The 27,852-nt window shown below is 36.3% G+C and overlaps 1 protein-coding gene across 4 annotated transcripts in view; it reads left to right on the top strand.

The window, feature by feature from the left end:
- The first annotated feature begins 2,540 nt into the window (after positions 1–2,540).
- The window catches only part of LOC149534209 (uncharacterized), an 80,716-nt gene continuing 55,404 nt past the window's right edge, over positions 2,541–27,852 (top strand). For 2 of the 4 annotated variants that reach the window (XM_089805494.1, XM_089805493.1), the window contains exon 1: positions 2,796–2,923. Coding sequence is in view for 2 of the 4 variants with exons in the window: in XM_089805492.1 (XP_089661618.1) it covers positions 2,707–2,923 (217 nt within the window). In the remaining 2 variants the exon portion in view is untranslated. Of the gene's footprint in view, positions 2,924–27,852 lie in introns of all 4 variants that reach the window. The other 2 variants (XM_089805492.1, XM_089805491.1) reach the window with 2 other exon arrangements.

Raw genomic sequence — 27,852 nt, 5'->3', positions numbered from 1 at the left:
CATGCAATCACCCTCCTGTGTCAGGAGTGGAACTAGTCAGTTGTAAAGTTTTGGTTAACTTGTCTCTCCTTCTCTGAAGTTTGGTAATCAAATCCGCTGCTCTCTTCAGTTGATCTTCCTCGAATAAATAGTTGAAGTCCTTGTTCTACAGTATTTTTGTATAACCAAATCTGATGTCATTGTAAGCCAGGCAGTCTTTGACAAAGTGCTGCTCTGTCTCAACTGTTCCCATATTACAAAATAAACATGTTCTGTCTGCCTACTCTTCCTTTGGAACTTGCCACCGACCAGTTTCACATCGCAACTGATGTGAACTAGTTCGAAGTTGTGCCATCAACATTTTTGCTTTCCAGTTAATAGGTGCTCTTATATAGGCCTTTTCATCATGACTAGAAGTGGAATTAAATTCTTTAATGTAATAAGATTTTTTTCGCCCTATGCGTCTTGTCCACAGAATATTGCAAAATTTTTCATTGACAAACTTTTTTATTTCTATAATGTTATCCGGGCAAGTTTGGATGTTGATATCCCATTTTCACATCCATTTGTCATTTTGCTTCATCCATGTGCTTTTCCGCCTCACAAATTTTTCCTCTATGATCAACTTGGGCCAACGATGTGTTTCCAGCCCTTGGGTTTTCTTTAAGTAGCTTATCATCTAGACCAAAGCAATGGCTTCTAATGGAAAGGAACCCACCTCCGCCAAAAGGATCTCATACGAAACTGTGGTCTTGACTTTAAGATTGCATGTGATGAAGTGTTTTTGAATTCTTTCTACTTGCCGCCATTTCTGTTTGGACATACTACCTCCCCACACTTCACATCCGTATAGAATAACCAGAGTGACTAGAAAACCAAAAAGAGTTTTCATGGTTGTCCAATCCCATAATTCTATGTTCCTACACTTGTTTTGTAAAGAGTATAACGCCTTCCAGCCCCCTTGGATCCTTTTTGATTTGCAAGTATCCCAATTGAGTTTGTTATGAAAATCGATGCCCAAGTATTTGTACTCTTCCACAATCTCAAGTGGTCTATTTTCAAATAAAAACTCGTCTTGTATGCTCCTATTCTTCTTCAACAAGAAGATCATAATTTTGGTTTTGCTAGTGTTAACTTGCATTCCTACTTCATGACAAAATTTTTCTAATGCTGTCAAGTGCTCTTTCAAACCTTTAGCTGTTCTAGCAAGAATTATGAGATCATCTGCATATAAGAGCAATCTTATCACAAAGTGGGCCAGCTGCACCCCCTCACCATTGGTCTTGTTTATCCACTCTTCTAACTTGTTGATATAGAGCCTGAACAATGTTGGAGATAGCGGACACCCTTGTTTAACCCCGATGTTGCTGTCAAAATTTTTTGATAGCCCTTTTGTCGTTCTGATTTTAGCTTTGACCTGCTCATATAATCTGTAAACCGCTGACCTAAGTTCTTTAGGAACTTCCAACTCTTCCACTCTATCCCATAATTTATTACGTGGCACTGTGTCAAATGCTTTTTTAAAGTCCACGAAACAACAAAAAACCTCGTTCCCCGGAGTGTCCCAAACTTTCTCAATCAAGTGTCTAAGAGTGATGCCATGATCTATAGTAGAGTGTTTTGGTCTAAAGCCTGCTTGCCCTATTGCACGTTTGCCTTCCGTTTCAGCTTAGTTGCTAATTTTTTGTTCTACCAAGCTGCTAAATAACTTGGCAAATAGTGGATTGATCATGATGGTTCGGTAATTAGAAGGATTATTTATATCTCCACTTTTGTGGAGTGGGATCACCACACTTGTTATCCATTTTATAGGGAAACCTTCTCTATTGACACTATTGAAAATTTTAGTGATGTGTGGTGTGAGGGTTTCAGCACCCCATTTTAAGTATTCAGCTTGAAGCCCATCTATATCTTGCGCTTTACCGGCAGCTAACCTCCTTATGCCTTGGATAATATCCTTTTCGCTGAATAACTCCCATGTAGTCTCTGTTTCCATGGTTCTACGTTCTCCTAAATCAGACTCGTAGAGAGTCTTGGCATATTCTAGCCATTTGGTTCCTGTTATGTTGTTCTCTATCTGAGTTTTTCTCTGCCGAAGTTCTTTCCAAAACTTTCTGGGGTTGTTTTTACCAAGATTAATCAACTCGATTCTTCTCTTGTTTACATACTCTCCTTTCTTCTTTTTAATCAGTTGATCATACTCCTTTCTACTTTCTTTATTTATGTTTTTTTTTTCAATTTCTTTTTGCTGTTTTGCATTCCTCATCAAACCACGGATTGGCCGAAAAAGTGTTCTTGGCTTCTCTTGTGACCTTAGATCTTTTACACTCCTCCAGTGCTTTAATGATAGTAAGAACAAGATTATCCTTGTCCATGAAATGATGTTTATCAGACTTAGGATGGTTTCCTGAAAACTTAGACAGCCGCAAAAGAGAGTTTTGAAAGGTAGCATGGTTTTCTTGTGTCATTAAAACTTTGCCAATCGGAATCATCTTCTTCTTTTGTAAAGATTTTGAGACAATATGTTGATCTTTAAAGTGAGTGGCCACCCTTATCAAAATGGGGTTATGATCAGATTTTAGCTCCATGGGGCAGTCCTCTATCTCAAAGTTAATTATCTTTGCGACATATTTTTGCAAGCATATTACATAGTTAACAACACTTTGTCCATTGTATCTTTTGCATGTGATTCCACCTGATTTAGGCCACTTTTCCAAACCATTACATATGACCAAAAGATTTCCTGAGTCATTGATGTCGGATTGTAAATCCAAAAGATTTGTATCGCAACAATTGAAATCTGTTAACTCTGGAAGAGTCGGAGAGATGGAAAGGGGAGATATAGAAAGGCAAGTGTATGAGGTATGCAGGAGGTGTCCTTATGGTGCCGATCTCATGGTGACTGCTTTCGTACAAGCCCTACAAAGCTATCGTCGATCTTCTGGTAAACTTCTTGTAAATAGACATTAATCTTCAAATTTAGTATTTATGCTTCTCTTTTCATAATTTCCGTTGGTTCCACAAACCCATTTCATAGCTTTGCTTGGGTGGCACAGTGATTTTGGTAAATCAGCTTTTAAATTTTTATGTTTCCGAACTCGTCACATAATGTGACTTGGGTAATTGAAATTTGTAATTTCGGAAAGCTAATTTCAGATAACAATGTCTGCAATCCTCATCATTATTACATATGGTGTTGGGTTATTTAGTTGTTACCATAATTTCACGCACTGCAGACAATACCTGCTACTTAATCAGAAGAAAAATACCGCCCATTATCACAAGAATTTCCATTGGGTTTTCATGGGCGATCAAGCCAGCACATCCCATATTCATCACAAGTTAACCAAGGCTCGAGTGGGTCATGGATGATGTAAATCTGTTATGCCTGTATCTCTGATTGAACAAGTGCGAATGAGCAGTTTATGAAGAGAGAATCGTCGTAAATTGCATTTAATGTTTCAAGATCCACTTCAAGAACTGCGTACCCTTCCATTATGATAATATCATATTTTGTTGTTTTTGCTAGAAAAAAAAGTTTTTCAAAAATTTCAAATTCTTTAGTCACCGAGAGTGGGGAATTCGGACATTTGGACTTGTAAATTTGGTTCGGTAAAACAGAAATAGAAAATATGGATTGAATTTGACAAATCCGATAAGTTCAAATAATCTGGATCCAGAAGTGGTTGGATATGATAACACAGTTTATAACTACTAATATATAAGGTACCGAAGGTTCAGTCACCCTAACCTGGAAATCTTGTTGGCTGAGGCATATTTCAAAATCTTGTTCTCTGCCACTTATTCGCGCGGCAAAAAAGAAAGTTCTCGGCAAATATCGGAGATAAGTTGGTAACTTATTGGGAATTAAAATAAAATAAAATAAATTAGAAATGCTTTTTTCTTTTGCAAAATTCAACAAGGAGATGCATTTAATGAGTCAGTAAATGAGTAAACAAACCAAACAAATAAATGCAATGTGTAACAAAATTGCACTCTTATGTCAAATGCCGATGGCTGGCAGCGATAGTTAGACTTTGAACTTTGAAGCAAACTAAAAACAACAAATTGTCTTCATAAAAAGATAAGCAAATACAAATGTCAAGTACAATACGAAACTAGTCTATATCTTCCTTTTCCCCTTCCCAGTAGCTCTAGTAAAAACTAGTCGACTTCAAATCCACTTGCAATCGACCTACAAGGCTGCCAAAGACTTTCTCTCCACCAAAACCTTTCTCCTCTCCTCCAAACACTAAAAAATGCAAAATAAACAATGATTGGGCAAGGTGTTAGGCCTCCCAGTTTTTCTGGTGGTGCCCACGAGAAGTAGTTAAGATATTGTGTAACATATGTATTTTCCTAACCAATTTAAAACAAATATTTAACTAACAAGTAATCGCATTCACATGACAATGACTTCCATTAACTAATTATAACTAGAAAGAAGAATTTGCTACCTAATCTATTTGCATTTTAAATTCAATGGATATAAGGAAATAAATAAATGATTGCATTGCTATCATTTAAATCAATCTAACATGTTCAACTGAAAATAAAGTAGCAACTACCATCTTGAACATCTAATATATTCATGCATATATTTCTAGACTATCTATTTATGCTCCCATGATTCCAAAGGTAATAGTGCAAAAGAACATACAGAAATAATGGAGAAATTCGTTTGTTTTGTTGTTCAAGTCTCGACATTGGTGAGAGGAGAAGCATTGAAATAGGCTTAACCTCCCAACTACAGACCATACTTATCCCCACACATTCTAACTTAATAGAATGACTCTCCCTACCTCGGGATCGGGCTTGGAATGTTCTTAAGTCCCAGCCATCCAAGCAACCTGGTGGTTTGAGTGTTCCATTAGTTATTTTTAAATAACTGAAGCTTCTGGACAAACAAAAAAGATCTCATGATTGGCACATCTGCCTATATCTACCTTGGCCAAGGATTTCAACTTGGGTTCACCACTCGACTTGACAACAGGTTTCTTTATCAGGACAGGCATGAGCTATTTAATTATTTATTCCGATTTGATTTCTTGATTTTATTTGCAGGTTAAGTTTACACCTCTTCACCATTCATTGGCCTCTCTGTCGAGTGAATTCCTCGGTGTCCTCATGATTTCGAATTGATTTTACACCTCTTCACCCATACTATGGCTTCAATGCTGGGTGAATTCCTTGGTGTCAAAGTATTCCGATTTCAAGCCAGGAATTATATATATGTTATGAGTATTGCAATCATATGGTTTTGTTCAACATTCATATTTATCTCAGTCTTCAATAGGTTGCATAATTGATGTAAGCTCAAGACTGTTTGGAAATTGGTAATTTAAACACCTCAAAGATTTATAGATTTCATATTAGATTATCTCCACAAATCATTCCTAACCGACTGAGGAGAATATGTAGATACAGAAAGGAAGAGTAGAAATAAAAAATTAAAATGGAAGTATGTATGCATTATATTTGCATTTGGCTAAGTTTAGATAAGATCAGATCCATATTATCACTGTTTCTAAGCAACAAACTTGCCATTGCAATACTACACAATCGTTTCCCAAGGATTACCAAACAAAAGTATAACTTGCGAGTTCGGGTGTAACCCGTTCTTCCGCAATCGTAGGTTGGGCTTCCGGCATCACTTCTGTAGCAGAGGATGTATCAGGTTCACAACAGATGACTATGATTGTAATTGCAAGGATTCGATTGCATAAATAAAATGATGTTCGGCAGTAAAGAAAGAATGTTCATAGCAATGATTAATAATGGAGTAAATGAAAATGTGAGAGAGACATATTCTCAAACCTGATCATGACTCCTTTAAAAGTTAAGCCGAGACTCCTTGGCTTCCATACGTTTCCAAGAAGTCTATTCGGGTGCTTCAAGAATTTCAATTTTGAAATGAAAAGAATAAAAGCGAGAAGTTAAATGAGGAGAAAATGAAAAGATTAAATCTTTTATTATTATTATTATTTAAAGCTCTTATGTACATTCTTGTATGTATATTGATGAGGTGGCATCATTAGATTATTTATTTATAATTTATTAGTGCCACTTCATTTTTATTTATATAAGTTTGTATTTATGAGTTTATAATAATGATTAAATAAAAGAGATTCAATAATTCTTAAAAGGTATGAATTATATTTAGTTTTGATTATTTTAAGTTGTGTTGATGCGAGTTTTGTATCACTTACATAACATATTAGTAATTGGATATTCAATACAAAGTATCAAACATATAATTCCTCTCTTGAAAAGTTATTGCTCATGGGATATGAGAATAACTCCAATGTTCCTTTTGTGGATACTCGCTCAGTTTATCGATGTGATTTGCTGATAATCACGTAGGCGGCCTTACACTATTCATTCGAGGATGACTTGAACTTTGGTGGAATGAAGGTGATGGTGGTTCAGTTTGTGCAACATGTGGGGGCAAATAATGTTGATGGTGGTGATGATGAAAGATGTGTCTGTTGATGATGATGTTGATGGAAAGCGGTGGTAGTGGAAAGTGAATGGATGTGCACTGATACTTGACTTACTTTTCTAACTTCCTTCTCTAAACTTCAACTACTCCACTACTCGCTATTCTACTCCTCCTATGAATGGAAGGTTAGCAAATGGACGGGGATCGAACCTAATGAAACTGACTAGTGGCCTCACTTCCAGAGGTGCGATGATTCAAAGGAATAATAAACTAGTTTACCACACAAAGCTTCCCAACTAGCCGCTAGGATGCTAGTGGTCTAGTATTGATCCCTATCAAACATCTACCAATGCTACCATACAACTATCCATCTACTTTACTCTTGCTTAAACAACTTGAAATGAAATTTGCTTCAACAACTTGAAAAGAAATCTAACTATGTGGAAGTAGAAAACATGCAATAACACCCAATGTTCTTAATCAACATGCAAATCGCAACAATGAAGAAGAGAGCAATTTTGGTGTTATCTTCGCAACAATTTCTTCAACGCTTTACAAATGAGAGCAAATGGCCTTATATAGGGGCCAGAAATACAACGGATAGTGGAGATCAAAACAAGATCAACGATCTAGATTGGATCCTAAAAACCCTAATTAGGGTTGCCACTCCATCGGCCAATGAAAAGACGCCGCCTCATCAATGGACCAATGAAAAAAGTCTAAAAGTGGCAACCAATGAGAAGGCATCAAAATGGTGGCCAATTAGACATAAACACTTGACCTATTCTAAAAGAAAGAGAAATTGCCACTTGGGCTTACATCAAATGATCTTCTAATATAACTCTTCCCTTTTCTTTCATTTTCTTAGCTAAGGCAATGAACTTAGCTAGCCTTTCATTAACTTCCTCCATAGAAGGACAAGGTGTGTGCTTCGCTCTGAGTTCCGCTGACTTCACCACGTTGTTTGCTACTTGTAGTATTTTTTCATGATCCTTCTCATATTCTTTCGCAAATCCAATAAAAACATTGAGAGAGGAAAGGGTGCCCAAATGCTTTTTCTTGATAGCAATCTTTCCTAACTCATCCAACCTCGATCCAAAATCAGTCTCATTAACATCCTCTTCTCTGATATCTTCAAAATCAAGGGCTGCGCCATTGTCGTTCATCATGGTTGTAATGGAAGTGTCGATGCCTAAGCTGTGGTGTGCAATTGCCTTTTCTATATCCTTTTATTGTATCGACATTGGTATCGGTTATTCGGCTCATTTTCGAGAAGAAAGTTGTTTGGGGCATCATATCCTCTTTGTCTTTCTTAGTGTTTGTCCCCTTAGGATTCTTGGTTGTACTAACATCCTCCATCTCGTAGATGGTAAAGTGGTGGACAATTAGACTAGCAGAACCAAGGGAGGCAATCCTTAGACTAGAACGAAAGAGAGAAATCCACTTGAAGATCCCTTTCAACTCTAAATGATTTGAAATTACCTTTACCAATAGCCAAGGGGGATTGTCCTTCCTTTAGTCTGTCCTTCATCTGTATCATGTCCATTGTAGCGATATTGGTGTCAATTATTCTCTTCATTTTTGAGAAGAAGGGTGTTTTGGGTATCATATCCTCTTTGTCTTTCTTAGTGTTTGTCTGCTTGGGATTCTTACTTGCACTAACATCCTCCATGCTCGTCGCCCTATTACGGGATGGTAAAGTGGTGGACCAGAAGGCAAGTAGAATCAAGGGAAGCAATCCTTAGACTAGAACGAAAGAAGGATGTCAGCTTAAGGACCCCTTGCAATCTCTAAATGATGAAAATTCACCTTAAACAATAATCTTACAGCAACTTTTCGAAATTAAGACTAGACAACCCTTTGCAAATCAAAAATTTATCATGTAATTCACCTCCAAATAAAATTACCCAACCTAGGGCCAAAAATCGCAGCTTCTTGCAAAAATCAGAATTTTATCTTCCACAAATTTCGGCTCCCACAAAATTCGGCTCCCACAAATTTTGCACTCCACAAAACTCGCCAAGCAAGAAGAATGCAAATGTGCTCTTGCAAAATCGCCAACACCTTGAGAAGGAGAAGTGAGAAGTGAGGAGGAAATGGGAGGGAGGCCTCCTCTTATACCCAACTTTCTTACTCCCTCCAAGCTGGCCGACTTGGACCCTGGGAGCAAGAAAAACAATAATTAATGCAAAATTATGGCCCACAATTAAATACTTAGTTAAATATTAATTTTGCCAAAATGAAAATTGCCAATTAGTTCTAAATTGCAAAAAGAAATTAAATGGTGCCTTGGAGATGTTAAATATTTTCATTTAATGAGATTTAGTAATTAATACATCATTAAAATTGGATTTTGGCTAACCAAAAGCCATTTTTCAATATTAAATTACCAATTTCATTAAAGGGAAAAAGTTTTTAAGGTAATTTTAATCTATTAAAGCCAAATTTTGCAATTTTTCTCCAAATCGATTTAGCTAAGCAATTTTAGCTTTTTAACACAAATAAAATTATTTCTCTAGAGCCTAAAATCAATTTTGCATTTTTATTTCACCATCACAAAAATTAATCTTTTTTACCAAAAATAATCAAGATTTTCCAAAAGACCAAATTTAACAAAATTTTCATTTTTGAAAATTATCCAAATTTACACAATTATATCCAAATTTTCAAAAGAAAATGTTTAAGTACAAAATTTACAATTTTATCCGGCCAAGTGTTGCTCTTTAAAATTTGTTCGGCTTAAGGATAGAATTGGTGGCTCTAGAAAATCAAGTTAAAAAAAAAAAAAAAGCTAGGTGAAAATAAATTGTCTCTCTCCCACTGGCCTGAAGGTGTCCAAGGCTCAAAATTTTTAAAAAAAACCAAAATTGATGGACAAAATTAAGAATTTGCTAAGGTGATAAAAAAAAAGAGGGGGGTCCCCAAAGTTTGGGGTGATGGTGTGAAAACCTCACAACAAGTTGTTACTATATTGTTTTCTTAATAGATCATGCGGTCCCTTAACGAAACCTGAGGTCAAGTTTTTGTATCCTTTCCAAGGTAGTTTAGGTCATACCTGTCGATCTTGATGACTGGGCCATTTTGACCATCCCCTTCTGATGATCTAGCTTAGCAATGCTTCCCCTCTCTTCAGTCTTCTTCTTGCAATCACCCAAGCAAAACATTCTCGCTAAGACATTAATTCATAAATATATTGATTGTTAATTCCAATCAAACAATTGTCAATCATCTAATGATAGTTATAGGTTGCTTGATTATTTTTCACGTCTCTATTAACTAACTCATTTCACATGATCATGAAAAGAAAATTCATTATTAGTTGGTACAACATATATAATTAACTACTTGTTTCGCATGATCAGGAAAAAAGAAACAATCTGTTAACAGTTGATACAACGTATATAATTAACTAACTTGTTTCACATGATCAGGAAAAAGAAATAATCTGTTAACAGTTGATACAATGTATATAATTAACTAACTTGTTTCACATGATCAGGAATAATTCGTTAAACCAACAGTTATGATCAAATAAAAAATTAGAGCAAAATTTGGGATGTAACATAACCACCCTCTTAGATTTTTCATCGTCCTCGATGAACATAACAACAAAATTTAAGCAATACTTAGATAGTTTATATAGGAAGAAAAGAAATTTTCAATTCTTAGTTTTAGTGAAAAGATGGGGAAATCTTTGTAAAATGTCATGATAATCCTCTCAGGTGGCATTATCTTCAGCATATTGGTCCCTTTGGACCTTGCACTATGTCACTTCCTGATTCCATAAGCGTAGCTTATGCATCTCGAGTATTTTGAGTGGTTTTACCTCTACCACCTCTGGTTCTTGCACCTACAATAATTTCCAATCAATCATATGTTTAGGGTGGGTAATATACTTTTTAAGATATGACACATGGAAGACGTCATGCATCTTGGCAAGGGCTGGTGGTAAAGCAATCCTGTAAGCTACCAGGTTCACAACTTCCAGAACTTCAAAGGGTCCCACATATCTCGGGGCTAACTTAACATTTTTGCCAAACTTGATAGTACTCTTCTAAGGTTTTACCCTTAGTAATACCTTGTCCCCTACTGAGAATTCTCTAGGTGTTCTTTTAGCATCAGCATAAATTTTTTGTTTGTTGTTTGTTTCCTTTAACTTTTGATGAATCTGGATCACTTGTTCCTCCATCTCTTGAAGCATTTCGGGCTCAACAATGATCCTATCTTCCAATCGATTCCAACTCACTAGAGTTCTGCATTTACGACCATACAAGGCCTCAAAGGGGGCCATTCTAATAGTGGACTGATAGGAGTTGTTATATGCAAATTCTACCAAGGGTAAGTATGTTTCCCATTGGTACTGTTGGTCCATACAATATACTCTTAGAAGGTCTTCTAATACTTGATTTACCCATTTTGTTTGACCATTTGTTTCAGGATGATAGGTTGAACTAAAGTTTAATTTAGTACCCAAGGCTGTAAATAATGTTTGCCAGAATCTAGAAGTTATCCTAGCATCCCTATTTGAAATAATTTTCTCCGGAATTCCATGCAACTTGAAAATCTCCTTCATGAACTTGTGGGCAATCTCGGGTGCTCCATCAATTAAGTTCCCTAGTATGAAATGAGCAACCTTTGTCAATCTATCAACCATGACCAAAATATTGTTGTGTCGATTCTGTGTCATAGGTAACCCCTGTACGAAATCCATGTATATTACCTGTCATTTCTACTTGGGTACTTCATTTGGGTGTAACAGGCTTGCTGGGTACCAATGTTCTGCTTTTATTCTTTGGCATTCCAAACATCCTGCTAGAAACTCGATTATCTCCCCTTTCCTTCCCTTTCAAAAATATAGAGGTTTTATATCAGATAACATTTTTGTTACTCCCAGATGTCCTGAATATGGGGCTGAATGAAATTCACCTAAAATCAGTCTTCGGAGTTCTTAATAATCCATCCTCTTCTAAGCTAAACTCTGAATACTTAGGATCTTGTAGGTCTCTAATAAGAGCTTAGCTAATTTCTGTATAAAACTCATCACACTCCAAGTGTCGTAAAATCTGATCCCTTAATCTGAAATTTACAGTAGTTATTGCCAAGATGTGTCTTCTTCAGCTTAGGGCATTCGCCACCTTGTTTTCCTTACCTTTAATATAACTTATGTCAAACTCATAATCTGCTAAGAATTCCAGCCACCTCCTCTATCTAGCATTAAGATTCAGTTGGGAGAAAATATACTTCAAACTATGATGATCAGATCTAAACTCAAAAGGTTTTCCGATTAAGTAATGTCTCCACATTTGCAAAGCATGCACAATTGCTGCTAATTCAAGATCATGGGGTGCGTAATTTTGTTCATAGTTTTTTAGTTTCCTAGATTCATAAGCAATAACCTGTTCATCCTGCATTAACACACCCCTTAATCCTTCTCTGGATGCATCTGTTATAAGTACGAACTGCTTTTGTGGATAAGGTACCCTTAGAATAGGTGCTGTAGTCAATTTTTCCTTCAAAAACTCAAGCGCTGATTGACACTTCTTTGTCCAGATAATTTTTTTCCCCTTCCTCTATAGTGAAGTGATCAGATAGGCCATCCTTGAGAATTTTTTGACAAACTTTCTATAGAACCTTGCTAACCCCATAAAGCTCCTAACTTAGGATACATTCCTAGGTATGGGCCATTCCTTAATTGCTTTTATCATTGGCGGATCCACTGCTATACTCTGAGCTGATATAATGTGCCCTATATGCTGAATTTCCTTTTGGTAGAAAACACACTTGGATAATTTTCCATATAGTTTGTGTTCTCTTAATCTTTGCAAAACTATTTCTAATTGCCTCTGATGTTCTTCGTCGTTCTTAGAATATATTAAGATGTCATCTATAAAGACCAATACAAACTTGTCCAGACAATCCTGAAATATGCTTTTCATTAGATTCATGAAAGTTGGTGGGGCATTGGTTAACACGAATGGCAACACTGTAAACTTGTAATGTCCATACCTGGTTCTAAATGCAGTTTTATGTATATCCTCATCCTTTATTCAAAGCTCATGGTATCCTAACCTCAAATTAATTTTTGAAAATACTGTCGCACCCTTCATTTGATCAAAAGGATCATTGATCCTTGGCAATGGGTATTGGTTTTTGATGGTGGCTTTATTGAGCATCCTGTAATCTATACATAGTCTCATGGTTCCATCCTTCTTCCTCACAAACAATACTGGGGCTCCCCATGGTGAGGCACTAGGCCGGATCAACTTCTTATCTAGCATATCTTGAAGTTGGATTTGTAATTCCATTAATGTTGTAGTTGTCATTCTATATAGTGCCTGGGATATGGGTTCCACTCTTGGTATCAAGTCTCTGGTGAAATCAAATGCTCGGGAAGGGGTTAGTCTAGGAAGTTCTTGAGGAAACACATCTTGATAATTCTTCAAATAAAGGTATTTTTCTTCGAAGGACTCTTTTAACTTTTGTCTGATTTCCCCATCTTCATAAATGTGGTCATCTCCATAAGTGGTGGTTTTAGGTTCCCTTGTGTCTTTAATCCTAACTGCAAAAATCTCACAGCCCTTTCTCTCATATCTTTTAAGTTGCATTGCAGAAATTTGTTTTGATCTAATTTCATGCTTAATCCCTGAAATGCTTGTGGGTCTACCTTGATCATCCACACAACTCACTGTTTTGGCAAAACAATCTACTTTGGCCTTATGTTCACTAAGCCAATTGATTCCTATGGTAATGTTGTATGACTGAAGGGGTGCTACATATAAGTTTAGTTCTATTGAAAAAATTTGGAAAGTCAACCTGAGCTTCAAACAAGCATTGCTCTAGCTTGGTCCTTGACTGGTTTGCATATTCGACTGTCCATGGTTTTGCCATAAAACTAGATCTTTTCGGAAACCTACTTAGTAGTCTAGGTGATATAAAACATTCAGATGCTCCAGTATCAATTAATATGGACATAGGGTTTCCTTAGATCTTACCCAGAGTTTCAATGGGGTCTATTTGTTGTTTTGCCTGCCTATTATCCAGAGTTGCGTGAATCCTCTACTAAAAGACTTGTTGTTGTTGCGGTAAAGGTGGTCATTGTGGTTGGCTGACATTGGGTTTACTGGGGCATCGGTTTACATAATGATCTCCTCCACAGTTAAAACATCCTCTTGGTGGTCCTTTCTTTTCATTATTCTTGTTGTTTTTACCTTTATTATAATTGCTTTTGGCATCCTTAACTCCATTGCCCTTTAACTCTGGTTTGCTGTATTTGTAGTCTTTAAGTTGCTTTTTCTGAGGCCCGAAATCAGCACCCTCTGAATTCTAGGTTGCCTTCGTCTTGTTGTCTCGGATGGAATCATCCTTTTTGATCTTGTGTTCTTGTCGAACAGCCTTCTCTGGGGCCTCTTCCATGGTTCGGGGAGTGAGAACATCAATAGCTCCTCCTATCCTATTGTTCAATCCCATGATGAATTTCTTCACCTTCAAATTGGTGTCTTGCTAATAAGGTGGCACGTATTTTAGCAATTGAGTGAACTTCTCCTAGTACTTATGTATTGACATGTCTTCTTGTTTTAAGTTTTGGAAGTCTAAAAGCTTCTGATCATAAAAGGTTTGTGGCAGCCAACGTTTCCAAAATATGTTCACAAATTTTTCCTAGGTGATCTCAGTGCTTCTAATGTTTTGTTCAACCTTGGTGTTTCTCCACCAGGTTGCAGCTTCTCTGGTAAAATGATATATTCCCCAAACTGCTTTTGAGGTTTCAGAAAAATTCCTAATCTCAAAATACTGTTCCATTTCAATTAACCAAGCTTTTGCTTCCTCCCTGGACTCACAACCGGAAAACTTAGGTGGTTTTATTTTATTAATGTTTGCTGATAAATCAGCCACTATCTCTTTCTTCTTTTGTTTCTCTGATTGCTTGAGAGAGGGAGTTTTTTTATGCTTAGAGACTTCTGTCTCCGCTCTAGGAGGTGGTGAGGTTTGAGTTTCCTCGCAGTTTTGCCCTATCTGGGCTGCCATTTCACTCATTCTTTTTTCCATGGTTTCTAACTTTAGTTTTGTTTCTTGCAGGATCTGTAGTACTAAATCATTAAAAGACTGGGTGTTTTCACAAATTATGTCTTGATTTACGATGTTTTCGTTGCTGTTCATTTTTATGTTTATGGTTCCCACCTGTTAATTTACAATTGTGTCAATTATGTGGAAAATGAAAAGATTTTCAAAAAAAGTAAAAGTCTTGTAACACATGATTTTTCAAATAACTTAATTCAACTTATTACTTCATTGCTTCACTTAGAGCAACCTTATTTACAAAATTTCCTCTATTGAGGATGTTTACATCAACATAACATTTAATCTTGCTTTGCAACACTTAATTTTGGTTCAGATTGGTACATATCCCGTGCCATCTAGGATCTATGAAACTGTAAAAGGGGATTGTTCTGCTAAGCGTTCCACCTTTGAAAATAGCTTGCGTTCCAGCTTTGAAAATAGCTTGTTTCTATATGCTGCCTTGCTAGCAGGATTCCACTTGACTCTTTCTTTTTTTATCTGTTGAATTGAGTTTCGTTATCTCGGGGTATAGAACAACAGGTGTAATCACATTTAGTCATGTTTTTAATGAGATAGGGAAAGATGGGGTGTCGAGTCTTCTTGCGGGGTGTTTTACATACTTGCATCTTGTAGCCAGTCCAGAATTCTTTCAGGTTTCAAGAAGGTAGGGTGTCCTAGGTTCAGTGTTGAACCCAGTGCTCTGATACCATATGTAACATACGAATTTTCCTAACCAATTTAAAACAAATATTTATTTAACAACTAATCCCATTCACATGACAATGACTTCCATTAACTAATTATAACTAGAAAGAAGAATCTGCTACCTAATCTATTTGCATTTTAAATTCAACGGATATAAGGAAATAAATAAATGATTACATTGCTATCATTTAAATCAATCTAACACGTTCAACTGGAAATAAAGTAGCAACTACCATCTTAAACATCTAATATATTCATGCATATATTTCTAAACTATCTATTTATGCTTTCATGATTCCAAAGGTAAAAGTGCAAAAGAACATACAAAAATAATGGAGAAATCCCTTTGTCTTGTTGTTCAAGCCTCGGCATTGGTGAGAGGAGAAGCATTGACATAGGCTTAACCTCCCAACCACGAACCATACTTATCCCCACACATCTTAATAGAATGACTCTCCCTACCTCGGGATCAGGCTTGGGATGTTCTTAAGTCTAGCCATCCGAGCAACCCAGTGGGTTGAGTGTCCCATCCATTATTCCTAAATAACTGAAGCTTCTGGACAAACAAAAAAGATCTCATGATCGGCACATCTGCCTATATCTACCTTGGCCAAGGATTTCAAATTGGGTTCATAAACCCGATCTCCACCACTCGACTTGACAACAGGTTCCTTTATTAGGACATGCATGAGCTATTTAATTATTTATTCCAATCTGATTTCTTGATTTTATTTGCAGGTTAAGTTTACACCTCTTCACCATTCATTGGCCTCTCTGCTGGGTGAATTCCTCGGTGTCCTCATGATTCCGACTTGATTTTACACCTCTTCATCCATACTATGGCTTCAATGCCAGGTGAATTCCTTGGTGTCAAAGTATTCTAATTTCAAGCCAGGAATTATATATGTTATGAGTATTGCAATCAGATGGTTTTGTTCAACATTCATATTTATCTCAGTCTTTGATAGGCTGCATGATTAATGTAAGCTCAAGATTGTTTGGAAATTGGTATCATAAACACCTCAGACATTTATAGATTTCATCTTAGATTATCTCTACAAATCATTCCTAACCGACTGAGGAGAATATGTAGATACAGAAAGGAAGAGTAGAAATAAAAATTTAGAATGGAAGTACATATGCATTATATTTGCATTTGGCTAAGTTCAGATAAGATCGGTTCCATATTATCATTGTTTCTAAGCAATAAACTTGCCATTGCAATACTACACAATTGGTTCCCAAGGATTACCAAACAAAAGTATTAACTTGTGAGTTCGGGTGTAACCTGTTCTTCCGCAATCGTCAGTTGGGCACCGGCCTCACTTCCGCAGCAGAGGATGTATCGGGTTCACAACAGATGACTATGATTGTAATTGCAAGGATTCAGTTGCATAAATAAAATGATGTTCGGTGGTAAAGAAAGAGTGTTCAAAACAATGATTAATAATGGAGTAAATGAAAATGTGAGAGAGACATATTCTCAAACCCGATCATGACTCCTTTAAAAGTTAAGCCGAGACTCCTTGGCTTCCATACCTTTCCAAGAAGTTTGTTCGGGTGCTTCAAGAATTTCAATTTTGAAAAGAAAAGAATAAAAGTGGGAAGTTAAATGAGGAGAAAATGAAAAGATTAAATCTTTTATTATTATTATTATTATTTTAAGCTCTTATGTACATTCTCGTATGTATATTGATGAGGTGGCATCATTAGATTATTTATTTATAATTTATTGGTGCCACTTCATTTTTATTTATATAAGTTTGTATTTATGAGTTTATAATAATGATTAAATAAAAGAGATTCAATAATTCTTAAAAGGTATGAATTATATTTAGTTTTGATTATTTTAAGTTGTTACTATATTGTTTTCTTAATAGCTCATGCGGTCCCTTAACGAAATCTGAGGTCAAGTCTTTGTATCCTTTCCAAGGCAGTTTAGGTCATACTTGTCGATCCTGATGACTGGGCTATTTCGACCATCCCCTTCTGATGATCCCATTTAACAATGCTTCCACTCTCTTCAGTCTTCTTCTTGCAATCACCCAAGCAAAACATTCTCGCCAAGACATTAATTCATCAATATATTGATCGTTGATTCCAATCAAACAATTGTCAATCATCTAATGACAATTATAGGTTGCTTCATTATTTTCCACAATGTCTATTTTAACTAACTCATTTCACATGATCATGAAAGAAAATAATTCGTTATCAGTTGGTACAACATATAATTAACGATTTGTTTCGCATGATCAGGAAAAAGAAACAATCTGTTAACAGTTTATACAACGTATATAATTAACTAACTTGTTTCACATGATCAGGAAAAAGAAATAATCTATTAATAGTTGATACAACGTATATAATTAACTAACTTGTTTCACATGATCAGGAATAATTCGTTAAACCAACAGTTATGATCAAATAAAAAATTAGGGTAAAATTTGGGATGTAACATATTGCGAGAGGTTCATGATTTATTGTAGAGAAGTGGCCAACTTCTCGCTGAGAAGTTTAAGGTCTTCTTGGCATCAATTTCTTGAGAGAAAACCTTAAGTTTTCACATTTTGAAAAAGTTGTCACAATAAGTAGAGATATCGGCCACTTCTCGGAGAGATTTTAATATATGGGCTGAGGTACCAACACCCAATTGGTGTTAACTAAGGAACTGTAAAAATGTGACAATAGCAAAAATCAAATGCATCTTCTTTCTCATCCTTAGTTACCGGATTCGTGCCCTAGAGGTTGGATTTGGATTCGTGCCGATTTGGGTAGGATCCTTGTTTTACATAGTGGATTCGTGGCCCGCGAATCCAAACGAATCCACCGTGTAAAACAAAGATCCTACCAGAATCATCACGATTCCAGCACGAATCTGGCATGAATCCTCAAGGACTGACAAGCAGGCCAAGGTTTTAAGTGGGTGTAACTTTTTTAATATGACTTTTTTTGCTTTCTAACCCTAAAACAACCCTTTTATTTCACATCCTAAAACAATTCACCTCAAAGTTGCTCTCTATTTCGCTCTCTCATTATATATATATATATTCACGAATCCTCCACGAATCCTAATTGGGAAAAAAAATCGTGAATCCATGGTCCGATTCACGTGCCCAAATTAGATTTGTATCCCGAATCAGTAATTAAGTTCTCATCTGTTTAGATTTCTCTTTTCCAACTGGAAGAAAGTTAAAAAAAAATTAAAGTTAGTCCATGTTACAATGTATTCATCGCACTCTCTCATCTTTTTCATCCTCCTCACTTTGATTCAAAGATGAAAAAGCACTACCAAGTGCTCTTGAATATGTTTTTAGAAGTTCCAAAGAAATCGTTTCTCTCTTTTATCTTGATTTTTACAAATTTTAATTTAGGGCAAACCCTTCTACTTTTGTGTGATGTCTCTTTATAAGCTTAAATTCTGTGGAGGGAAAAGAATGATATAAAAAATGTAACTCAATTTTCCACTCTCCAACTGGTCACTAGATCTGCCACCATATTTCATTTCCACTTGTTATGATTATGTAAAACCTCAAAATCCACAAGTTTTCATTTTAAGTCTGATGATTCTGTACGTTTGTCAGTTATTTCTCTGCCCCTTTTTTATTGCTTCGATAATTATTATTGAATCACATCCACATGAATTTCCTGCCATCTGGTTTCCTTAGCAGTACTATTCCCTCTAAGATAGCTATTGCTTCCGCTTTATTATTTGTCTCCAGTCCCAACATATTAATAGAGATTGAACATCATCATATAGAACAATCCCTCTCCCTTTTGCTGATTGGGGTGTTCTTTTGCAGACCCATTAAATTGAGCTTAACCCATTATTGGAAGTGTTCTAATGATTTGAATATTAGATTGGTTGTAATGATTGAGGAAATTGTTAATGGTAATTATTTAAGTGGAATTCGGCATATGCTGATTAAACTCATATTACTTAATTAATTACGATTAATCACTTTTCCAAGCATCACAACCTGTCTCACATCCAAATCCTCAGAACAGTTACTAGATCTTACTTAATCTGTAGTCTAGTTAAGCAAGTAGTAAGTGCAATTACACATCAACACATAAGAACATTGCATGTAAGTGGAAACCCAGAAGGGAAAAAATGATGGTGAGAATACTTGCTTGGGTCTACTGTCCGAATCCAGCCTCACAAAATAATATAGATCCTACAATATGAATGAGGCACCAACCTAATGGAGACACCAATCCCTAATTGTATTTGCAGGCACCAACCTTCAAGACACCAAATCAAGATCTGAGCACCAACTCTTATATGAGACTTCAATTTCAACAGTATGTGAGAGTTATGGGATGCTTACCTCCAAATAGATTACATAGATTTCTTCACGCGGTACATATGATTTTCAATCCTGATTGAGATGCAACTTACATTATAATTACTCATCTATAATACATTACTCACTACACTGTGGATAATCTTATAAGCTGCCTACCAAGACTTAATACACACACATACATGCGTTAGGAATGAATTTAGGTCATCTATATGTATGAATTACAATGATAACTATATTTAAAAGTCGGTCTAGAGAAATATTAATGCAACTGCAAGTACCACAATAATAACCCTTGACAAAATGTGTATTAGGTCAGGTCCAGAAGCCCACATGTTACTTCGGAAGAAGGGACACACTTTGTTACCCAATGCAGACTCATCTGGTCCCAACAATCATCCACACACTATCTCCAGAGTGCACGTTGCAATCCTCTGGCATATCAACTCTGAGACGTCAACAGCCAGTGACCGCTTTGTCACTTCTAACTTTATGTTTGCTGAAGCTCAGCAACTGAAGCTCTAGAATTCGACACTGGCTTAATCATCTTGTTCTTATGGGGCTCAATGAAACTAATGCTGGTTTTAATATGTGGCGATCTTTGACTTTCTATGATCTGATCCAAGATCTCAGTTTTTTTGCAAACTTCAACTTTAACCAATTGTTTTCCTTTAGAAGCTTTTTTCTAGTGTCACAATTTCCGCCTCAGGTATTTTAGAGTCCTTGTCCTCTGTAAGAAACCTTTCTATCATAACCTCTTCAATTCTCCTTGCTTATTCCACCTGAATCTTTAAGTCAACGGCCATCTACTCTACTTCTTCAAGGTTTTGGGACATCTTATCTTTGGGTTTCTCTTCTTGAGTAATCATTTTCTTCAGCCTCTTAATGTCTTTGCCAATGCAAATACAATTATTCTGCAAGATCTACATCATCTTCATCATTTCTGGATTTCATTTCTCCTTATCTCTTTCAGCCATTTCCATAGCCACGAATATAGCCTTTTCTCTTTCATTCCAAGATAGATGCTTTGATCTTTTTTAATCATCATATGATTAAAAAAATTCCTTATTAATATAGAAACTTTTCTGATGTTACTGAAACTTCTTCTCTTTTGGAAATGGTTTCTTCCCATTCTTTTAACCTTAATTGTTAGATTCTCTACATGGACACATAGCCGTTAAATGTCCCACATCACCATAATTAAAACATTTGAAATGTAACTTACCTATGTTCTTTCCAAAACTTCTTTGCAACTTGTTACAAAGTTTGCATCCTCCGGATCTAAATCATCATTAGGATCTTGATCTTGCTGCTTCTTGTATACCTTGAATGCAACCTCTTTCCTCGAGGGGTTGTTAGTGTCGTTCATCATTTTGTTAGTAGTCAGAGTTCCATGTAATTCCTCAAAACTTTGTTTTCATAACAACAGAGACTTTGGAATCAATAGTTTTGAGTGCCTTCTTCATAGTTTCTAACTTCCTATATCCTTCAATCCCTCACTAAGTCCTCTAATGGAGTTGACAACTTCATCAACTCAAAGAAAGTGAAGCAATGTTACCTTCTTTCTTCATTTTCACATCCTCAAATTGAGATCCATAGGTTTCAACCTTTGCCTTGACTTTATCATCACCTTCATAGACATTATGCAGTTTAACCCATATATCTTTTGTTGTCCTGCAGTCCATTGTATTGGCAAGCTCAGAGTTATATAAAACACATAAAATGGCATTCTTTGCTTTGGCACTGTGCTCACAAGCTTTCTTCCTGGTCTGATCCCTTGGAGGACTCTCAAGGAATTCGTATCCACCCACTAATAATTGCCAAACCTCAAATCCTATGGGCATCAAATAAGATTCCATCCTCCTATTTCAAACTGCATTGTTGGATCAATCTAGAAGTGGTGCACAGTTTGAAGACACTTTGTGGAGCAACTAGGTGTGTCGTTGCGGATCTACCTCAAATTGTTTAGCTTCCTTCTAGGAAATTGGATTTGATACTAATTATTCAACACACAAATATACTGAGAGGGGATGGAGGTAATCATTATATGCCTTAATAACTTCTTCAAGCATCACACCTAATCTGTCATCCAAATCATTGGAAATGTTGCTGGATCTCACTTTATCATTTGTGCAAGAAAGGGAAAAAACCACAGTGAGAATGGCTGCTTGGATTTACTACCCAAATCCAGTGCCACAAAATAATATATAAGATGAGGTGGGCACCACTGTACCAGAGACCCAATCCCCAATTGTATTTGCAGGGACTAACCTGCAGGAGACAACAACCCTCAAAATGAAATATACAAGCTTAAAAATCACTTGCAATGGTTAACAACAAAGATTTTACAGCAGTATATTCTCAATCAGAATTGAAATCATGCTATTCAAAAATAACTTTCTCAAGATATCAATGCCTTAATACAGTGACAATCAGTAAAACAAAATAGCTTTCTCAAATAGGACTAATTTCTTAGAACTTCCAAATTGAACACTTATACAAGAAAATATTAGCAAGCACAGTTCAGGTTTGCAAAATTACAGAGAAGCAATTTGAGAAATCTCTAGAAAGCAAGTGGTAGTCTTATGTGGCATAGACTCCATTATGTAATTGATTTTTGCTGATGGCAATGGAGGCAATGATGCTTAATCTCCATGTCTAATCCCTTTGTTTTGTGGAAGGGATGAAGCTCGTTTAGATGCTTGCATTTAAAGGCTCAAGCAACTGATGATGATCTTCACTCCCCTTCTGTGCATAGGCCATCTTCATTTTATTACTTCTTTTTACCACAACTTGAAAAGGAGATACCAATCTCCTCAATCGCTGCAGAGAACTCCCTTACCAGGTCTCCTTTATAGAGAGGACCAATCAGGAATTACTAGGGTGGAAATGTAAGAGATTGACAACTGAGCAAGGTAAATAAAAATCTGGTAAGGTTTTTGCCTCATTAGTTCTAAGAGGCTTGGGTTGGCATCCAGGCTCTCTATATGCATTTGTTTAGCGCTATTAGTATTAACAAATACAGTGAAATAAAGCAATCAATGCCTTTCTTTCTAACAACAAACACATATATGCACATCTATAGCACCACCACAATGTCAATCCAGTAATAACTGCTAATAATAAGGATAAGGCAGGCTCAAACGAAGCTGATGCAAATTATTTAATAATGTTATTTTTTAATAATTCTATTTAATTTTTTATGTATCTTTTTAATAAAATTGTAAACAAAGGACATGACTTACCTAGTGCCTAACTAGGGTCAATACTTGTTGATGTTTTGTAGCTTTACTCGGATAAATTACATTTAAAAAAATAAAAATAAATAAATAAATAAATATATATATATATATATATATATATATATATAAATATAAATAAGAGTTTAATTATGATAATGAACAGACATGTCATCCCATGAAGGGATATGTCTATTCTTCCACTCTCCTATAAATATAAGGGGAGGCTGTAGTTGGAAAACACATACCACATACATGGCAGTGCTTAGTACATTTGCAGTGATCCCGAAAAACCAACATGGTATCAGAGCAGGCTGCAAATGCATCAGTGAACCATGGAAAAAAGCGGGGAATATACCACTGTAAAGCATATTGAGAAAGGACAGAGATTCGACAATTCATATTAATGTATATGCAAAAGAGTGAAAAATCGAATGACCAGTAAATATAGAAGAGGATGCGGGGTCTGATGTATGGTTAACATGAAGACATTAACATTCGCCAAAAAAATAAAATAAAGTATGGGAGCTTTAAATCAGGCAATGCATATTCAGAAAGTTAGAGGTGGTAGTAAGTGAAAGAGTAGATATATAATGAATTTCATATGGACAGCATATACTGTGATGATTATGGATTATGGCTCCCTGTCTAGTTATTGCCGAATTACAAAGGAAGATTCTCGTGTGTGTGATCATGAGGGTATCCTTCAACGAACATATATGGGTGACGATTATTTGTCTCTCACTGAGTGCAATATTATTATATTACACAGCAACCAAAGAAGAGAGAATATGATTATCATATGCAAGGGCCACAAGAATACTGTTGATTTAACAGTTGTTTTGACTGAAATTAACATTCATATTTGAGCAGTAAGATAGTTGGGTTGCTGAATGAACAAGAAATAAAATATGACAGAAAGAAATATAATTTTTGCCTCCATCTTGAGTTCTACAGATTTGGAGGGATATGGTGAAATACAAGAAGATGACCACAGCTATCAAGCTGCTTGTTCTTAATGAATCTGATGGGATGGTGCGCAGAGGATTCAAAGACCAGATTTATGATGTTTATAGATAACTTCCCCTGGATCTTCAGGTTGTGTTAATATCTGCAACTCTAACAAAAGACATTTTGGAAATGACACAGAAATTTATGATTGACCCTGTATGCATTCTTGTATAACGTGATCTATTGACACTCGAGGGCATCAAGCAATTTTTTGTTGCCATTGAAAGGGAAGAGTGGGAATTTGATACCCTGTGTGATCTTTATGATACACTTACAGTTAGTCAGGCTGTTATATTTTAAAATACAAAAGGAAAGATTGAGTGGTTGACGGAAAAGATGGTGAGCAGTAATTTCACTGTGTCATCGATGCATGGAGATATTCTGCAGAAAGAACGTGATGCAATTCTGGCAGAATTTTGTGTCAGGGTAAACAAAGCAGATACACATGTAATAGGCAGGGAGTATTAAGGCACCCGCATAGAAGGAGCTATTAACTTCATTCTTGTTTAAACCGATTAGGAAATCTGACAAGCCTTAAAAACAGAGAACATTTTATAAACAATGGGCACTTGCATCAAGGGAAAGACTTAGGAATTGAAAAGGAGATTATCAACAACCTGCATCAAGGGAAAGACTTAGGAATCGAAAAGGAGATTATCAACAACCTGCATCAAGGGAAAGACTTAGGAATTGAAAAGGAGATTATCAACACTGAATGTGGGAGTTGAGTGACTAATAAAGAATGAAACCGCACGATAAGGAGTGAAGCAATAGAGCTATAATAGGGGTAAGGGCCTTGGGCACCCATTAAAGGTAAGTATAAGATATGATTATGTTAAGGATTATTCTATTCAATAATAGAATACTATGGGATATATAATTATTAATATGGGTGGTAATATATATATATATATTATAGGATTATTCTATTCAATAATTAAATATTATGGGATATATAATTATTAATATGGGTGGTAATATACATATAAAATTTGTCAATACAAAGGGATAATATTTAATAAATACTCAAATTTGACAAAATGATTAAATATAATTAGATATTTATTTAATTTTTATTGGAATGATTTTATTATGCAGATAAGATAAGATAATATTATTAATGTTCATGAAAAACCAACTCGGTTTATGGGACTGGGCATACAAACAAAAGAGCCGGCCAAAGCAGAATCACCAAATGGTGACAGAGAAGAAATAAAAGCAAGAGACAAAACACGAAAGAAGACAAGGTAAGGACTAAGGGTCCTTCCTTGCCACAAAGAAATTAGTAATAGAGGGGTAAACTCGTGAATGATCCAGTCTTAGAGTGCTGTGAAGAACTGCTATAGGATTGTTGCTGCCTGGAGATACTTCTGCCGTGTTTGACCGATGTGGAATGAAAAGTAGTGGAAGGCCTTTTCAAACCTCGTGGAGAAGACAAGGGAGAGAAAAAGGCAGTAATGAGCTGATCAGAAGTCCCTGAGGTCATAAAAGACTATAGGGTAATCTCTCGAAGATGGGTGGCCTCCTGAAGATAAAGTGCAAGACACTGCTGATCAATATAGCTGAAGAACATCGAAAGAGAAGAACAGTATCTGAAAAGGCAATAAAATCTCCTTTTGATCTCATAGTAAAGAGGACAACGAAATATGAAGTGGATCTCAGTCTCAACCTCCGCTAGAGTACACAATTGACAAATTCGATCAGTTCGATCCATATGGTGGTCATTTCGAGTCTTGAGGCGATGAGAACCAACTCTAAATGAGTCTAAAGAAAACCGTAAGGCATGCTTCCAATGTCAATAGAGATAACAAGGCGAACAATAATGCCATCCTAAATCTCAAGAAAATGCTCAGCATAAAAAGCCATCCTAGGTCACAAACCCCCTAGGGGATTACTCCAGGTAGTGGTAATGTATTGTCTATAAATATCCTGTCTAACATATTCATTCAACTCTTGACGTGAGGGGAGAAGATGAGCAGGAGCATCCAACGAAAACTGGTGAGGAAGATGATTTATGTCAATCCCAATCGAACCCAACAAAGAGGTGGCCTGGGCATACCAACATCGAGACCTAGTAGAAGTGTCGGATCTCATAATCTCCATCAAAGAACAGTATGCCAGATGAGAGTATCTATGCTGGTCAACACTAGTCTCCATTAAATTACAAAGCCGATGAAGAAACCAAATCAAGTAAAAAATGATGGCGAGTTTGAGAGGATGAGCACCAAACTCAGCCAAGACAATGCTATGGGGGGTGAGTCTGTGACATCTAATGATACATCATAACAACAACGTCTAGACCTGCTCAATAGAAGCTGAATCAGAAGCAATAAGAGAAGGCCCCCAAACAACCGTACCATAGAGAACTGTCGGATGAACCAAGGAGTAAAAAAGGGACAACTTGGACGAAATATCCTGAAAATGATGTCTGAAGCATTGTCTTTCCAGCAATGCCAAGGAACCCATGCCCTTACTAATTCTGGACTAAATAGCTAGTCTCAAGCTAAAGCGCGGCCCCGAGAACTTCACACCAAGATACATATAAGAGGGAGTAATCTCAACGTCCTGCCCCTAAAAGAAGAAGTTAAGATGAGAGATCTTTAAACAGTTAAAGACCATAAACCGAGTCTTGGACAAATTGACCACAAGCTGCCGCTGATCACAAAAAGAAGCCAGACCATCAAGGAGTCTCTGTAAGTTGTCGAGAGAAGAGGCCAAGAGAACCACATCATCAACAAAGAGGAGAATGGAGATCAAGACCTGATGTAAATAACACCCATCTCCCAGTTGAGAGGAGTTTAGAAGGAAATCCTCCAACTCATCAATATACAAACCAAATAGTGTAGGAGAAAGAGGATAGTCCTACCTCACCCCAATGGTGCTCTGAATTGAAACAGAAAAACACTCCCGAGTCCTGAGCCTACCAATTACCCTCTCATAAAGCCTCATAATAATAGTCTGCAACATATCTGAGATCCCAATTTCATGAAGCCACTAAAATAAGGCCAACCTACGAACAAAATCAAAAGCCTTATAGAAGTCTACAAAACAACAGTAGACCTTCTGAGAGCGGTGTCTAGCCTCATCAATGATAGCCCGCAGTGTAAAAACATGATCCATAGTTTGATAGTTTGCTCGAAAACAAGCTTGACCTTTAGCTCTACAGCCTCTTCTATCTAGCTCACTAGATAACATGGTGTTTAGGGTAGTGGCATAAATTTTGGCAAAAGTATGTCCTATCATAATAGTTCTGTAGTTACCCAGATCAGAAGCAGGCCCAGACTTGTGTATAGGGTAAATCATATGTCAAAACTAGGATTTAGGAAACCTAGTGCAAACCACTCTATTAAAGAGTGTAGGAAGGTAAGATCCAAGAACCGAGGCACCAAGTTTGAAAAGTTCTACCTGGAAACTCTCTTTATCTGTTGCTTTGCTGCATCTCAAAGATCTGATGGCCTCCATAATACTAGAGTAGGTGAACAAGCGGTAGTAAGGAGGTGGAGTGGAGTGGAGAGGAGGCTGCCTAGGAATGTCGTAAAGCGTAATGATATGGGAGGTCAAAATTATTTATTATATTTGAGTATTATATTAGTCTCTCTCTTATCATTATAAGAGCTATGTGTCTTAATCTTCTCCTTCGAGAATATTATTGTAGGAAAAGGGAGATTGATATCAGAATCAGAGGGAGTTTGACACTTATTTAAAGAAGCTCAGAAGATTGATGTTCAGAGGAAGTTTGACACATTTGTCTGAAGGAGTAGATTGAGGATATGTTTCAGTTGATCTTTGAAGATCAGATTCAGAGGGAGTACACCATTTCATTAGAGGAAACCTTGAAAAGAGGGACTAGATAGAGGATATGATTTAATCAACCTTCAGTTATCTTGGTCATATTGATTTAGAGGCAGTAAACCATGTTGAGATCGAATCTCCAGTGATCAATAAATTGTAGGAGTCAAGAGGACTGTGATTCATGATTATACCTTGTGACTATGTGATTTTAATGGGCTTACCCCCTATGTACATCCTGAGAAAGTGACGACTTCCAAATTTCAGAAGAAACAATAACAAAAATTTGCAAATGATGTCACTTGTATTTGCAGAAGTTATTGAA

The sequence above is a fragment of the Cupressus sempervirens genome, chromosome 10 (genome assembly GCF_028749045.1).
Source record: "Cupressus sempervirens isolate cs-2001-9-10 chromosome 10, ASM2874904v1, whole genome shotgun sequence".
NCBI lineage: Eukaryota > Viridiplantae > Streptophyta > Pinopsida > Cupressales > Cupressaceae > Cupressus > Cupressus sempervirens.
The sequence above is the reverse complement of the archived record's forward strand: the minus strand, read 5'-3'. Positions and strand labels throughout refer to the sequence as shown.